Source organism: Gossypium hirsutum, chromosome A05, assembly GCF_007990345.1.
Source record: "Gossypium hirsutum isolate 1008001.06 chromosome A05, Gossypium_hirsutum_v2.1, whole genome shotgun sequence".
NCBI lineage: Eukaryota > Viridiplantae > Streptophyta > Magnoliopsida > Malvales > Malvaceae > Gossypium > Gossypium hirsutum.
This window is the reverse complement of record NC_053428.1, coordinates 105,531,648-105,548,945: the sequence shown is the minus strand read 5'-3', so window position 1 is coordinate 105,548,945 and position 17,298 is coordinate 105,531,648. Positions and strand designations below refer to the sequence as shown.

The 17,298-nt window shown below is 30.4% G+C and overlaps 1 protein-coding gene across 1 annotated transcript; it reads left to right on the top strand.

Moving 5' to 3' along the window:
- The first annotated feature begins 11,719 nt into the window (after positions 1–11,719).
- Positions 11,720–13,891, top strand: LOC107937152 (amino acid permease 4). Its single transcript, XM_016869988.2, has 4 exons — positions 11,720–11,941; positions 12,168–12,401; positions 12,484–12,577; positions 12,662–13,891. Exons 1-4 carry the CDS (start codon positions 11,842–11,844, stop codon positions 13,671–13,673), a joined length of 1,440 nt encoding a protein of 479 aa, XP_016725477.1. The 5' UTR covers positions 11,720–11,841; the 3' UTR covers positions 13,674–13,891.
- Positions 13,892–17,298: the final 3,407 nt, after the last annotated feature.

Here is a 17,298-nt window from a genome sequence, read left to right as displayed (position 1 = left end):
GTTAATTTTTTTTAAAATTAGAATAAATTAATAAAATGGGTAAACGTTGAGGGCTAATTTTGTTATTATACCAAGCCATGTCAGCATTCTGTTTAGTGACCGAACCCATTTTAATAGTAGAGTAACTAAATTTGACAACTTGTCAAACGGGAATGACTAAAATTAACAACTTATCTAACAAGAATGACTAAAATAACAATTTTTTTAAAAATGAATGACAAAAATAGGAACACGGACAAACTCGAGTAACTAAATAGATAATTTACCCTTCATTTTATTATACATACGACAATGCCTATAACTCACATGCTTTCCACTTTCATAAAACTAAAAGGAATTATTTTAAAACTTGAGATTTTTAAAACATATATAAATAGGCTAATTTATATGAAAATATTTAAAAAAAAAACTAGGCTGATTTTCTTAAAATTTATCGATCTACCACATAAGTGAAAGCGCGCCACGTAGAACGTATTTTTAAAAAGAGAAAAAAAATGCGCCCTGAAGGACGCGTTTTCTTTTAATGGTACTATTTCAACAATAACTTTTCCAACTGCTAGTAGGGGTCCAACAGCCATAAAAGTTCATATATAAACCCCTCAAATATTCATTCTTTCCACCCAAATACTCCATACTCATTCTTTCTTTCTAAATTCTCAATCTTCAATCCCAATCTTCAATCTCAATTTCCAATTTTATATTTTCAATTTTCAATTTTCAATTTTCAATTTTCAATTTTGAATTTTCAATCCTCAATACTCAAATATTTTTTTAAATTCTTTTTTTGAATTTTATTCTCTTCGATTTTATTCTTTTCTTATAAAATTTTAAATGGCAAAATAACTTATTCGTTTGGATGACAAGCATATCTCCAATGTTAAATTACAAATAGTAAGTAAATTTATTAAATTATTTAAATTTAAATAGCTAATTATTATGTTGTTTAGATTATTAATTTTTTATTTTTATATACTCAGCCCGAAGATTGGATTTTGGAGACGTACATAAACAACTTAAGCGAAAGTACACTGGAGGTCGTTTATGGACACTTGTAAGATATGCTTTTTATACATGGCTCACATGCTTGGGAGGACTAAATTGGATCCTCCACTCATTAATTATTTGATCGAGAGATCGAGACTGGAGACGCACACGTTCCATCTCCCTTGGGGCGAGTGTACAATTATACTCGAGGATGTCAATTTACAACTCAATCTACCGATCAACAGGGATGCCGTTACAAGGTCAGTTGTTAGTGTCGATTGGAGTACAAGCGAGCAACTGCTAGGGAAAGTGTCAAACAAGTTTAGGGGTAGTCAAATTTTAAACGTGTTTTTCTATATATTATTCATTTAAAATTGTCTTCTTATTTGCTTTAAATTGTCTTATATTATTTATTTTAAATTGCTTCGTATATTATTTGTTTTAATTTGTTTTACACATTATTTATTTTAAATTGTTTTATGCTATTTACTTCAAATTGTTTTATATATGCTTTTGTTTCATTTCCTTTGATCATTAATATTGATATCAAAATAACTTGTGTTGTATGATTATTGCCATTGTATTCTATAACTCTTTATTCGTAGTTTCATGTCTTTGTGATCTATTATTGCAATATTTATTCGCAAATTATTATGTCATGTTCGATATCGTCATTCATTCTCGTTTCATTAAAGTCACTTCAAAGGTCATGTATTTATCCAATGTAGATCGTTTCATTTTACTCCAAACAAAATAAACTCACATTGCGAAGTGCTGCACTCGTTATTATTCAAAAGGAAAATCTTCAAAATAAGGCAATATTTTGCGTTTCGGGAATTCAAGAAATCGTACCCTAACTTACGGGGTTCCAATTTTCTTCTTAAACCTAAATAGCCAAATACCTTTTTGGATTTCAAAATACACAAAGTTTTCGATAAAAAATTAAAGGCAAACTTATTCCCGAGGATTCAAACATCACATCCTAACTTACGGGATGTGGTATTTTGTTATATCAGGACGAGGGGGCCTTTGATGCTCGTTTCAACTTAATTCAAGCATTTTTCAGAACAAACATTAATAAAAATGGATCATATTTTAATTCTTTTCAAGTTTTCAACATTCGACATTAGGACATTAATCAATCAATTAGGTACCAATTTTGGGCATTACGAGAGTGCTAATCCTTCTTCGTATGTAACAGACTCCCGAACCCGTTTTTCTCGAATTTTGTAGACCAAAAAGCGTTGTTTTATTAAATCAAAACGGTTTATTAAAAACAACCATTTTACGAGGTGACCCGATCACACCTCATCAAAAAAGATTGGTAACGACTCCATTTTCATTTTTTAAAGTCAACATTTTCAAAAAAATGGTTTCGACAATAATAACAGAGTCATCGCCTTCGATGGTGGTAGATAAGATGCATTACTTAATTGTTCTGAAACACCATTGTGTTTTTCTTCCTCGTATTTATGTTTGAGTTTTATAATCCTCTTCTGATGAGAAACTCGTTGTCATACCCACATAACCACCGTCAACTATGACCCCATTTATGCTCCATCCATTGATAGCATAACCTTTGTAAACTTGAAGCCCTATTTACACTTCAACCCTATACCGTATAATCATCTTTAACTAGAACTTTGAGTTGCAACGCAATCTAACTTCCTAAGAGATAGCTCCATACTCACATGACAGATGAAATTTGTAGGTCACCCAACTCTACAACACAACTGTAAATTCAAACATTCCTTAAAATTATAACCATGTCTATATCAAACACGTATAAAAATAAATATACAAACTTCTAATTTTCAACTGCAAGAAATTTTTTTTTACCTAAGTTAAAATGCGTCTTCTCTCAAAAAACGCGTCCTACAGGATGCATTTTCACGATTATTTCAACATAGTTTCTCAATTAATTTTTTTCAACATATATATACATAAACTAACCGGTATAAATAATACCAAAAATAAATAAATAATATAAAAAATTTAATTATGTATGATTATATTAGTAACAATTAGTTTCATTTCCGTGAGATACATGTTTATTGTATTTTTTTATAATTAAAATATATTAAATTATTATTAGATTTAAATTGTATAATCGATATATTCACACACATAAAATTAATCATAAATCGAAAATGAAATTATATTATTTGATAAACTTATTAATTTTTAATTTTAAATAAATTCTACTTATAGTTATAACAAGCTGTTAAGAAAAAAACAAAAAATCAATTAAGTCCTAAATTAAATTTATACTTAGTTAAACTTTAACATTAATTAAAATAATCAATTAAGCCTCTTCATTATCAACTTTCGTTTCTTACTTGATTAATTGTTAAAATCTCTTGATGTGGCTAATGGGCAGGGGAGAAACTAGAACAATTTTTTAGTGGGGCGAATGAAATTTTAATTTTTTATAGTCTATATCTTTATAATTTTAAAGGATTAAATCAAATTTTTATAATTTTAGGAGGGCCAAAGTGTAATTTTACCTTTACTAATTTAAAATTTAAAAAAAATTAAAAAGCCTAAATAACATTTTTTTTATTTTAGGGGGTCAAGACCCCTGCCAACCCCGAGATTCGCCTATGCTAATGGAAGCTTTAAAAAGCTTCCACATGTCACTTACATGTAAAAGTTATTCATGTAAAATTTCTTTAAAAAATTATTATTTTTCATGAATTACAATAAGAGGACAAAGCCTTAACAATAATGCAATTAGTACACTTAAACTCAAACCACATCTAAGGCAATGAACACTCTAACTATCAAACTAATACACAGTCTTGTCTTAAAAAATATTTTTATAATATGTTTAAATGCACAACCATAAGAAAAAAAATGGTCTTATCTTCAACGAAGCAGAATAAAAGGAGATTAGTGTTTGAATTTATCTTCTTATTTCGTTTATCATTCTTCACACGATTCATCAAATTGCGTTGAAGATTAGTGTATATTGGAAAATCTTCCTTATTTAGGGTTTTGGGTATTTCTGTTTTAGTTTGAATATTAATTTGTTTATCAGTAGAATTCATTGCCTTCTTCAATCAATTGTTGCAACGTTTTTGTTTTATACGTCGGAAATATTTTGAAGATGTGGTTGATTTTGATCGTTTTCACTCTTTTTTTATTTAATTTAAAAAAAAAAGGAAAAATTTCATCTGATTATTTGATTCTATTTATGTTTAGGGTTTAGTAATGAGTTTATCATCCTCATCCTATGCAGGCCCGGTTTTGGGGTTGTTTGGAGGCATGATTGTCTAGACCCAAGGTTGAAAAGGGTCTAAAATATTGTTTTCCAATTTGTAAGGGATTTAATATTTTTTAACTTTTAAAAGTTAAAAAAAGAATTACCACCTTTAAAGGGACTTAAAAATTAATTTTTTTCTAATTTTTAGAAAACTTAAAATCCCATTTTATTGTTTTACTCAGGGCTCCAAAAATATCAAGAACATGTCCTGATACTATGAAGTTCACACTCGTGTTTCTTGGGAGAAATTAGGTGTTATTTTGGAATGAAATGTCCATTGAAATCTAATATTGGGAGAAGACTTTACAGTTGCCAAACTATAAGGTAGCTGATTGCCATCTTTTCACTTGGCATGATAATACAATTAACCAAAAGGGCAAAACATATTACTTATAACTTATGAGCTGAAAAAAAGAATGAAACATAGTGGATGGGTTATACAAATTCACTCCTACATTTACAAAATGGACACATCTATTTATATCGGTGTAAAATTATTTTTTATAATATTTTACGCAATTAATATTTTAATCATTCAACTATAGAATTTATCAATATATTTATACTTTTCATGTAATTAAATTTTTTAATTGATTTGATATCTTTATTTTATTAATCTAAAACATTGTGTATATTAATATATATTTAACGATTGAAATCTTTTTACATAATATAAATAGTTAAAATATTTTAATTTATATTAAACTGAATGTGCATGATTTACATAAATAAAGCATGAAATGTGACGGTTGGATTGTTAAAATATTAATCATGTAAAAAAGTTATAGAAGAGTATAAAACCACTTAAATTTTACACCAATGTAAATAGATCATTCTCCTTTTAAAAAATAGTATAGATATAAATTATTATGCATAATAATTAGGGTTAGTATTTGGTACACTAACATTATATTTTTCTTATTCCACAAGTAACCTTAAAAAATTGACTATCTATTTATTTTAATTTTAATTTTTTAATATTTTTCCACGCCCTTATAAGACACATGTCTATAGAGGCGAAACCATTATTTTTTTTAGGGAGGGCTGAAATTAAATTGTAATTTTTATGATAGCGAAAATGTAATTTCACCATTTTAATAATCTATATCTCTATAATTTTTAAATGATTAAATCAAATTTTTATATTATTAAAAAATTAAAATATAAATTTATCTTTATTAATTTAAAATTTTAAAAATCTTTAAAAACCCAAATGAAAATTTTAATTATTACGATCATTCACTCAAAATCCTTCCGAACAATAATAACTATCCAACGAATAGAGGTAAGCACTTAATCCCCGAAAAGCAGTCAACTAAGCACACTGTTTTGTGTGTTAATGCAGTCTATTTATAGGCCTCAATAAATTAGCTTCTAAAGGATAAGATAATTCTCAAATACAAGTTAGATTATCTATCTTCATATTATCACTTTATTAATACACCTTCATCTTCAAGTAAAATAAAGCTGGTCTAAATCCTTATAGATAAGGATAAAGGCTTTCCAAATGCTCATTCTCTCATCAAGATGCTTCCAATGATAAGAATGAGTCCTTCATCATGATTAAATGTTGATTTTATGAAGGGAATTTTTTTGAATAATATTCAAATGAAGCATTTTCGTAAATTTTTTTCTGACAATTTCAAAGTTCTTCTCCAAGCCAATTGAAAGAATAAGAATGTTCAATCCATACTCTATTGTTGCAGGCCATGGGTTGAAACTTGTGACGGATGCACACAGAACATTTCATGGAGATCAACTGATTAAATGAGACTTATTTGACTCACTTGAACTAGCCCTATCCGTGGAACATATAGAGAAGCCCAATTACTTGAAGCTTTGGTGACCTAGTGAAACACTTTGGTAAAACTAGAGTTACCATAGTGAATATATTGTAATCATAAAATATAAGATTGTATAGTGTTTAAATCCTTTAAGACTCTTATTTTGTAGATAGGTTTTGATCTCGATCATCTATTTAATTTAAACTGTACTATTGAATCAAGGGGAATTCAATGATAAATAGAGACATTCCCCTCATTTGTAATCATCCATTATGTTGGGGATCAACTTGATTTAAGCAACAAACAAGTAAAAAATAATAGCGGAAGAAATTGAGAAATTGAACATACAAATTTAACGTGGAAAAACCTATCCAAAGAGGACAAAAAACCACGCGCAAAGATAATTTTACTATAATGGAAAAAGAATGAAGAGTACAAAAATTGGAGATAAAAACTAAACTTGAAAATAAAGAACCCTCAAAATGTAAATACAAAATTCTCCAAAAGTTTTATGAGTTCTAATCTTTAATAGGTGTTTTTTTTGTAAGATTGTAAAAGAGCCTATTTAGAGGCTAAATTCGTAGGTCAAATAAAAATAAAATAATCTAGACTAATCAGAGTTCAACTGAAACAAATAAATAGAGTTTAACTGTGAGATTATCTTTCAAATTAGACTGAAATATTAGTCATACTCAACAAATCTCCACCTTGACTCGTATTTCACACTGCCATCTTTGCTAAAGCCCATCACGAGCCTATCTTGAACTATGCATAGAATTAATTGAGTCAAATCTATGCTTTCGAAGCTGGAAGACTTCTAGCCTTTGACTTGTGCACTGCCAAATCAAAACTAACCCAAGTCTGATTTTCACAAACACAATGCCCTAACTTTTCAAAACCTGCATCTAAAAGAGAATTGTTCTTCAACGAACCGATCATAACTTTTTCCCTCCTATGACCAAGTTACCTCCACTCCAAACGAGTTGACTTCGACTCTGTAACGGACGAGAGGTATCCGATTTCACCTGTCACTATAGAACCTTCCAGAATATACAGACTTTCAGTCCTTTTACCTTTTAACAAAATGAGAGCCCCACGAGACACCTTAAGGCCACTCGACTCGATGTTGATTCTGTAACTCTTCAAGTCTAAAATACTTAAAGAGATGAGATTCTTTTGTAAACCAAGTGCATACCTAACATCTGAGAGTGTCCTAATCATCTCACCGTGCATCCTAATTTTAACAGTACTAATACCGATTACTTTACTGGATGAATCGTTTCCCATGCGCACAACTCCACCTTCAATCGAACTGTATATGGATAATTATTCTTTATTAGGACACATGTGGAAAGAACATCTTGAATCTAGGATCCACTCAGACATAAGGTCGGAGCTATCGCTCGTTAACACTAACAAGAAATAATCACAGCTTTCATCGGCCAAATTAACACCAACTACATCTTCCTCGTAACTCTTAGCAACCCTTTTATTTTGCAGTTTATAACAATATGCTTTGATGTGACCTAACTTCTTACAATAGCCACACCTTTTGTCTCGCTTCTTTGATGCTAGCAAAATGGAAGCTTGCCTATCTGCCTTGCTATCCGAACCAAACTCATTGTCGAGTTTGTATTTACTCAACAAATGACCCTTCACATCCTCGAACAAGAGATTGTTTATACCATAAATCAGGGTCTCCCTGAAAGACCTGAATGAAAAGGGTAAAGAGCACAGTAATAGAATAGCTTGATCTTCATCGTCAATCTTAACCTCAACATTCTTTAAATCATTCAAAAGAGTAATTAATTGACTAATGTGATCTCTAAGAAGCTCACATTCGTTCATACGAAATATAAATAAACGTTGTTTTAACATTAAACGATTAGCTAGAGACTTAGTCGCATAAAAAGTTTCTAACCTTTTCCACAAGGCGGATAATGTTTTCTCTATTAATACCTCCTGCAATACCCTATTCGTGAGGCACAACTGGATTGTAGACATGACCTTTTCATTAAGCTCTTTACATTATGTCTGATCTAGATTCTCAGGCTTTTTACTAGTAACGACCTTTTTCAGGCTGGTCTGAACTGAAATTGACATCATCCAAAATTGTCATAGATTGAAATTTGTGACACCATCGAACTTCTCAATGTCAAACCTTATTGTTGTCATCTCTGAATAGGCTGGTCTATAAAAATTGAACTAGCTCTTGATACCACTTGTTGGGGATTGACCCGATTTAAGCAACGAACAGTAAAAAATAGCGGAATAAATTAAGAAATTGAACACACAAATTTAACGTAGAAAACCCTTCCAAAGAGGATAAAAAACCACGGGTAAAGATAATTTTAGTATAATGGCAAAAGAACGAATAATGCAAAAGATGAAGATAAAAACTAAACTCCAAAACAAATAACCCTCAAAACGTAAACACAAAATTCTCCGAAAGTGTTATGAGTTCTAATCTTTAATGGGTGTTTTTTCTAAGGTTGTAAAAGAGCCTATTTATAAGCTAAATTCATAGGTCAAATAATAATAAAATAATCTAGACTAATCAGAACTCGACTGAAACAAATAAACAGAGTTTGACTATGAGATTATCTTTTAAATTTGACTGAAATATAAGTCATACTCAACACATTATTTAGTAATTAAACACTTTTGAGATCATTTACTTAAACATCTTATATGCATTGCTTTTTTATAGCTCTTCTGTTCGTTCGTTGCTTCTTTGTCTTTCAATTTGCTTTCGCTAAGTTCAGTGTCTTAAAGAATTTCATTTGTAAATTTTTATTTTTTTAAAAATAAAGTTAATTTAGATAGATTTGAAGCTAAATTCTCGTCTAGTATCACATAATTTACTAAACTAAAATTTTAACCCGTTTTGAAAATCAACAATAAATTTTAAAAAATAACTATTAAAAATTGAAATGCGACAAACTTAATGAGGCATAGTATTTGTATACTCTTATCTCCATCAACTAAAAAAAATAAACCAACATAAATATAAATTTTGTCCATTTTTAACAATCACTACTCTTATTACTTTTTAATATTTTTTTGTGCTTTACTTATATATTAAACATATTGGTTTTATAAAATTAATAAAAAAAAATTAACTAAACCAACTACATTACACAAAATCTTTTAATGAATAAAATAATGGAAAATATGTGTTTATATCTTTTACTCATAAAATATTTGTTCTTTCATATGGAAACCATTATTTTTACCAACTTAAATATTCATTATTCATATCTAACATCTTACTTTTATTTTGGAAAACTCTCAAGATAGGATATATACTAGATTATGATTCACTATACGTGGTAAAAAATATTACGTAAAAATAATATTTATAAAAAATATATAAGAGGAACGAGATTTTATTTGAAATGATAGATTTGAAATTTTAGAAATTTTGGTGTCTTATATTTAAATTTTACAATATTTTTTTAGTCTAAGTTTAAATTATATTTTATAAATTTTATAATATATATATATAAAGCAAAAATATCTTATAGTAATACTTGGTAAACTTTGAAAAGAATGGTTTTTAAATTTTTTCGGTTGAAATAAAATCATGCTAATAAAATCATCCTAGAGACAGTATAATCGAAAGATATAAAGAAACTCATGATAATTTCCTAAGAAATCAAATGAGAATCTTCAATCTTCATGGAAATCTATTTCAATGGTGTTTTTCAAGTTGTTTTCTTAAATATTCTATGACAACTCTCTCCTATATTTTTTATTTTTTTCATATATAAGTCTTAGAATGCTCGAAAAACTTAAAAACGTATTTCCCTCAGTTCAAAATGCCAATTCTTGAAATCGACATAGCCTGCCACATAGCCATGTGACAGCCCGTGTGGCTCACACAGCTGTGTGGCTCCTGTACCTTGCTCCGATTTTCCAATTTTTACTCTTTTTACTCCCCAATGCTCTCTAAGTATAAAAACATGAATTTAAAGGATTAGGAGCATAAAATTCACAATTAATATCGAATAATCACCCAAAAATGCATTAAGAATAAGGTTAAAATATATTCTCTAAAATCTTTAGTAAAATCATAGTTATTTTGTATAAGCAAATCTATTAATTATAATTTACTAAATAAAAATGATCGTAATTAAAATATTATTTCAATAAAATATTTAAATTTCACATAAAAATATATAAACCATTTTTTTATTAAATGAAGATAATCTTCTTGAATTGGATAATATTGATGTTATTAATATATTGACCAGCAATGCTAAGGTTGGGGATCATAACTTAGGTCGGGAAGCTCGTAAGCACATGAAGAAGAAATGGGAGGTGATTATACAACACATCTACAGGGAAGACAATAAGCTTTGTTGATGGCTTGGGGTCGACTGTTGTAATGTTTTGTCTTTTACTCTCCACCTAATTTGATTTTTTATTTACTATATGTTGATGCTCATAGTTGTATAACACCAAGAAAAATGTCTACTTAATATTTTTTTTATTTTCTCTTTGATATAAAAAAATAAAAATAGTCTTCAACGAGTTAAACATATCAGTTCAATAAAATATTAAGTTCCCTAATTAAACATTCTACTATGATTTTGGAACATCATAAACTTATAAATTGATTACTTGAATTTAACAATTCATGATAAATTAATTAATTTAATTTGATAATTCAGACTGTCTAATTGAACTTGTTAAATTTATAAACCTTATAATTAATCATGTAAAAGAATAAAATAAAATACTCATAAAAATAATAGTGCATGTACTTGTTATACACCTTTTAGTTTTGCTGATTTGATTTCTACTTCCTTTCTTTTTTTATGAAAATCCATGATATGAATTCTACTGTAGGTTTACAACAATTATATATCTCTCTATAACAGTATATTGTTATAGGTGTATAACAGTCACATCTCTATAACATGCAAAATCTAAATAGAAAAATAGAATTGTTATAAAGAGGGTTGATTGTATTATTATACTAATTTTTATATATTTTAATGGTTAAGTTTTACTCCAAGCATAATTCAATAACTATTTCATCCTTATTTTTTACTAATGACAATTTAGTAAAATGTGTAATCTTATATTCCATTAATCAAATCGTAAAATCTTACATTCTAACTAAATAAATTAAACATGATAATTATAAAACACCGTTAAATGAATCAAAAATACCCTTAGTGTGTGAAGCTAGTTCAATCTATTTTGGGTTGTACATATTTGAAAGAGAGACTTAGTAACACCTAAGTCTCCCAGATTAGGAAACACTAAGGATTAGTTACTTAAGTCAATACAAGTGAGGCAAGTTTTTGTGTGGTAAAATTATTTTCAGAATAAAATCATGAACTCAGTTAGATTAACCTGCATTGTTATCTTTATGGTGAAAGTCATATCTAATAGTTTATATATGGAGTGTAAAGCAAAGTGGGATTCCATTAATATAGAAATGAAAAGGAGAAACAGTCTGAGTTCCCTTTCCATTAGGAAAAAAGCTGAGCAAAATTTGTGGAATAGATTGATTAATGAATGCAAATTGGCATAAAGATGGGAGTGTCTCAAAAAGCTTCGGAGGAGGAGGAAAGAGCATTGATTCCTCTCCTTTCAACCAACAATGGAGGACAGACTACACACGCCTCACAGCATTACAATACTTACCTTTCTTTTACACTTATTTATTATTATTTTGTATAATATTATATAATATATTCTAAAAACCATTTATATATACCATCAGCTTCCTCCCCGTTTCTCTTCGCACATTCAGATCATACTTTTTTGCACCACTTACCTTGGGTTGCAGAGATGGGAGACAACCAACGCCAAGTCTTCGATGTTTCAATGGCTATCCCTTCTCACAATGTCTCCGAATGTGTCGATGACGATGGTCGTCTCAAACGAACCGGTACACTACATACTTCACTCAGTTAAAACATAACTACTCAGTAGTAGGAAACAATATTTATGTTTTTATAGAATTTAAAGAAAACATGCCTTAGTATGTAATGTAATGTAATGGAAATCATGAAAATAAAAACATACATCGAAAAAATAATTTCTATAATTGAACTAATAATAAATAGTAATATTGCAGCAATATGTAAATGGACATGTTTGAATTGGATGTGCAGGAACTATATGTACCGCAAGTGCACACATAATAACAGCAGTGATTGGGTCAGGAGTTCTTTCTTTAGCATGGGCTATTGCTCAACTCGGCTGGATTGCTGGTCCTGCTGTAATGTTGTTGTTTTCCTTTGTCACTTACTACACTTCTTCTCTCCTCACTGACTGTTATCGGACCGGCGACCCCGTCTCTGGCAAACGCAACTATACTTACACTGATGCCGTTCGCTCCATTCTCGGTACCCTTTTTTTTCCCTTTCCAAGTTTTGGAAATAACTACGCTAACAAAGGGACTGAAATATTTCATTTTCTTCGGCCCAGGTGGATACAAAGTGAAGGCATGCGGATTAATTCAGTATCTTAATCTTTTTGGCATTTCCATTGGATATACAATCGCAGCATCGATAAGCATGATGTGAGTAAAGATTTTCATTTCACCCGCAAAAAGTTTCGTATTACTGTGGTTCAAATATGAATTTCCTTGTTCTGAAAATGGCAGGGCAATAAAAAGGTCTAATTGTTTCCACGAGAGTGGTGGGAAGAACCCATGTCATATGTCCAGCAATCCGTACATGATCATGTTCGGTGTCTCTGAGATTTTACTTTCACAAATCCCAGATTTCGATCAGATATGGTGGCTCTCGATCGTCGCTGCGGTCATGTCATTTACCTATTCGGGCATCGGTCTTGGTCTTGGAATCGCCAAAGTTGCAGCCACCGGAACATTTAAAGGCAGTCTTACTGGAATAAGCATTGGAACAGTAACACAAGCACAAAAGATATGGAGAAGCTTACAAGCCATTGGTGACATTGCTTTCGCATATTCATTTTCCGTCATTCTTATTGAAATTCAAGACACAGTCAAATCCCCACCAGAAGAAGCAAAGACAATGAAGAAGGCAACCAAACTGAGCACTGCAGTAACAACAGCTTTCTACATGTTATGTGGTAGCATGGGCTACGCATCCTTTGGAGACTTTGCACCTGGTAATCTCCTTACAGGTTTTGGTTTCTTTAACCCTTTTTGGCTTCTTGATATTGCCAATGCTGCTATAATAATTCACTTGGTGGGAGCATACCAAGTGTTTTGCCAACCCATTTTTGCATTCATCGAGAAATGGGCAACCCAAAGATGGCCTGAAAGCTACTTCATTACCAAAGAGTTCAAAATCCCAGTCCCTGGTTATCGTCATCCTTACAAGCTCAACATGTTTAGACTGGTTTGGAGAACGGGGTTTGTGATGTTAACCACTGTTATATCCATGTTGCTTCCTTTCTTCAATGACGTTGTGGGGATCCTTGGGGCACTTGGGTTTTGGCCTTTGACGGTGTATTTTCCGGTGGAGATGTATATTCAACAGAAGAAGATAAGCAAGTGGAGCAGTCGGTGGATTTGTTTGAAGATGCTAAGCATGGCTTGCTTGATGATTTCGATCGTGGCTGGTGCTGGCTCGATTGTTGGTGTCATTCTTGACCTTAAGGTTTACAAGCCATTTAAGACTACCTACTAAGCATTTGTTAATTTCCACTTTGTCGTCGTAAAATCAAAATCAAGAAAAAAGTGCCGGCGCGGCGGCGGTGGAGGCTGTGGTTCATTCATAGATAAAAGCTTTGTATTGGTTTCGCAGTTTCAGTGGTTACTTGATGTTAGAGAAAGCAAATACTTTTGTAAATTACCTTGCTTGGATTTTAAATTGTGGTAATAAATGCGTATCCTTTTTCTTTTAAATTGCATCTGTTATATATAATCATTTATTATTTATTATTTATTTATTATTTACACAAATATAAAATTAAACTAATTTATATTTTTTTTCTAATTTTTTAATAATTCAAATATTAAATTAATCAAAATAATAAAATACATAAGTTCATTCTTATTCTCTATAGTTTTTAAAATAATTTATTTAATTTTCATTTGTGTTTCTAAACACTTTTGCTTTATCTCGCCTCACTATTTTCTTTCCCTTTTTCGTATGATGGGTGAATGTGACATATTAGTCTGCAATAATCTGCATTAAAACTACTTAAATTGTTTCTCCTTTTTATTCTTTTTTCTGTGGTTTTCATGTGAACAATTGCCTTTTAAAAATAATAATTACTGTGCATGCCAAACTGTGTTTGACTCTAGGGCTAAATAACAAGTGAGAACTAATATAATATCCATCTTGTGATTACCTTTGTATCTAAAAATCTACAACATATTTCTCTCCTACGGACTAATTTCTTATATTCCTTTATAGACGAGGGATGTAACGCTTCTATTGGTCTGTTTGCTACGAAATTTGGAATTAAAATTAGTAAGACTCTTGCTTCAGTTGAAGCGTGTATTCTGCCTCCACCGTGGTTAATTTTTGTTCTCTGTGCAGCTTACATAAATATTGGCAGCCTAAGTTTTGGCAATGGGATATGAAGAATAAGGTGTCTCTTACTGTTTCAAAGTTAGGTCATACATTTTAGTTGTTGAATTTTCGTTCTCACTGCGTATTTGGTTTTAATTAAACTAGTCTTACACACACCCAATGTATAGGTAGAATAGATAAATAACTTGGTTATCTACTTGAAAAGAAAAGGAGTTATAGGTATCCTAACTACATGAAGTTTATTTATTTGTTCAGTCTCGAATGGTGGAATGTGAAGTCTTGTGCTATTTCTGATTTCTAATTATTTTGTTGCATAAAATGGTTAATGGTGTGACTGTAAACAACTGGATCGGCATGATATTTTCTTAGCAAGTCGATGATGAGGTCGCACGAAAGTTTTGTGAGGAACTTGGATGTGTGTGTAATGTCTCTGGCATGGTAAGGGAGTTGTAGTACACTCTGACATTAGTCTGTCTTTGTGATCTCAATTTGGTACTGTTTTTATTTTGAAAAGAATTCCTTTTAACATTAGTTCTCGTGTCATTTGCAGGCATTTACTTCTGAACCAGTGCTTTCTCTAATTAGGGCTAATCCTGAGAATGTTGAGAATGTATTGAAAACAATGTATCAAGATGCCATGATTGAACTCCAGCCCCAGAAGAAACAGCTTGACCTGCTTATTGTTATTCTTCCAAATAGAAAAAGCTCTCTTTATGGCATAAATTTCCTGGTCTGGAATTTGTTTCTTTAAAAAAGATTCATGCCGACCTTGAATCATTCTATTTCCCTTGCAGGTGATTTGAGAAGGATTTGTGAGACTGTTCTTGATGTTGTTTCCCAGTGCTGCTTGACTAAACATGTATTTAAAATGGACACACGATATTTGGTCAATGTGGCATTGAAAATTAGTGACAAGGTTGGGGGCAGAAATACTGTTCTTGTTGATGCAATATCAGAAGGGATACCTTTTGTCAATGACCGTCCGACTATAATCTTCTGTACTGATGTTACCCATCCTCACCCTGGGAGGATTCAAGCCCTTCTATTGCCGCTGTGTGCTTTCTTATTAATTTTTTATGGAGTTTAGAGTTCGGGCTTAGGGTTGAAATTAGCGGTTTAAAGTTCAAATGTAATTTTGAAAAACGAAATCTTATTTCAAGAGTAACCAAAAGCTTAAAATTTTAGGCTCAAAACATTGAAATTCATCACAACTTACCAATAATTTCTAAGTTTAGGCAATTTTGAATACTCAATTCTTTTAACACAGAACTCAATTTAGCTAGAAAAACATATCAATGAAAAGATCACATTTTGTACAATATGAATCACCTACAGTTTGATTGGAATGAGCAACAGTAGATGATGGTTTTAAAAAGTCTTAAACTTAGTTATCCAGATCTGTTGAAAGCAGTAAGTTTAGAGTTTCGACTTAAATTTTAATTTACAGTTTTAGTTTGAGGGTTTAGATTTAATTGTGATTTGAGGTTTCAGTTTCAATTTGCAGTTTTGATTCCAAGGTATTTCAGTTGTGTGGTAACCTCCAAAGTAACTAAACAAGTATGATAATTATATCATTTTATAATATATATATAAATTCAACAAAAACTTTTGGAACATTAATTTAATATGATGTTTAATGAAATGAAACATAATTTGGTCAACAATAATATTTAATAAAATGAAATTGAAAATTTTTGTTTTCTATATTTTAGAATTTTTATGACTCTTAGACCCGGTTTAAGTTATCAAAATAGAAATATATGTTTAAATTCTAGTCATCCAAATAAAAATGCAGTGTTTGAATTTTATAACCAATTTTCAACTCCTTCTCCATTTTTGTTTGGGTCTATCTTTTAGTGATTAACAACCTTGAAACCGAGACGGATACAAGGGGGGCTGACAGTGGCCCTGCCCCCCTTAAAATAGAAAATTTATATTTAGACTTTTGAAATTTTTTTAAAATTTTAAAGTAATAAACATAATATTATACTTTAACCCCCTTAAAATTATAAAAATTTAATTTAATTCTTTAAAAATTATAAAAATATAAACTATAAAAAATTAAATTTTCATTTGCCATCTTAAAAATATATTTTGATTTCGCCGCTGCCTTGAACGCAATAAACGTGTGCAGTTCCCATGCGTACTATGCCCATCATGCTGCATCCCGAGCTTGATTTTATATGGAACCAGAAACATCAGACAGTGGACCAATGACAAGTGGCACAGCTGCAGGTGGGCATAGCACAAAACTACCTGGTGCTAGTGTTTCCGTCAGACCTCTGCCTGGCCTCAAGGGAAAAGGTCAAGAGTGTTATGTTCTACTATTAGGGAGTGCTTGATGATCATACTGTATTACTCATTTATATGGTATTTTGAACATCTAGTTTGTTGGGCTTTACTTCTTGGTATTTGAAGAAAACTTTTGAAGAAAACTTTTCATTATTAAAGTGTATATTGTTATGTAGACTTGTACATGGCTAATGTAATAAAATAAAATATTTAAAAAATACATAATTTTAAACTAGCATACACATCTCTTTTATTTTCTCTCGTCTCATCATTCCAATTTAGAAAGATTGATTTTTATACATTATGATGGAAAATAATTATCTCTCTTATTTTCTTTCTTCTCAACTAAACGCACTCAAAATTTATTTTATTTTCATTTTTCCACCCAATCAAGTACAGCCTTAAACTCATATCATCTTCCAATTTATAAGTTTAAAAAGCCTTAAGCCGTAATAAAATTATATCAGAAAAAAAGATTTAG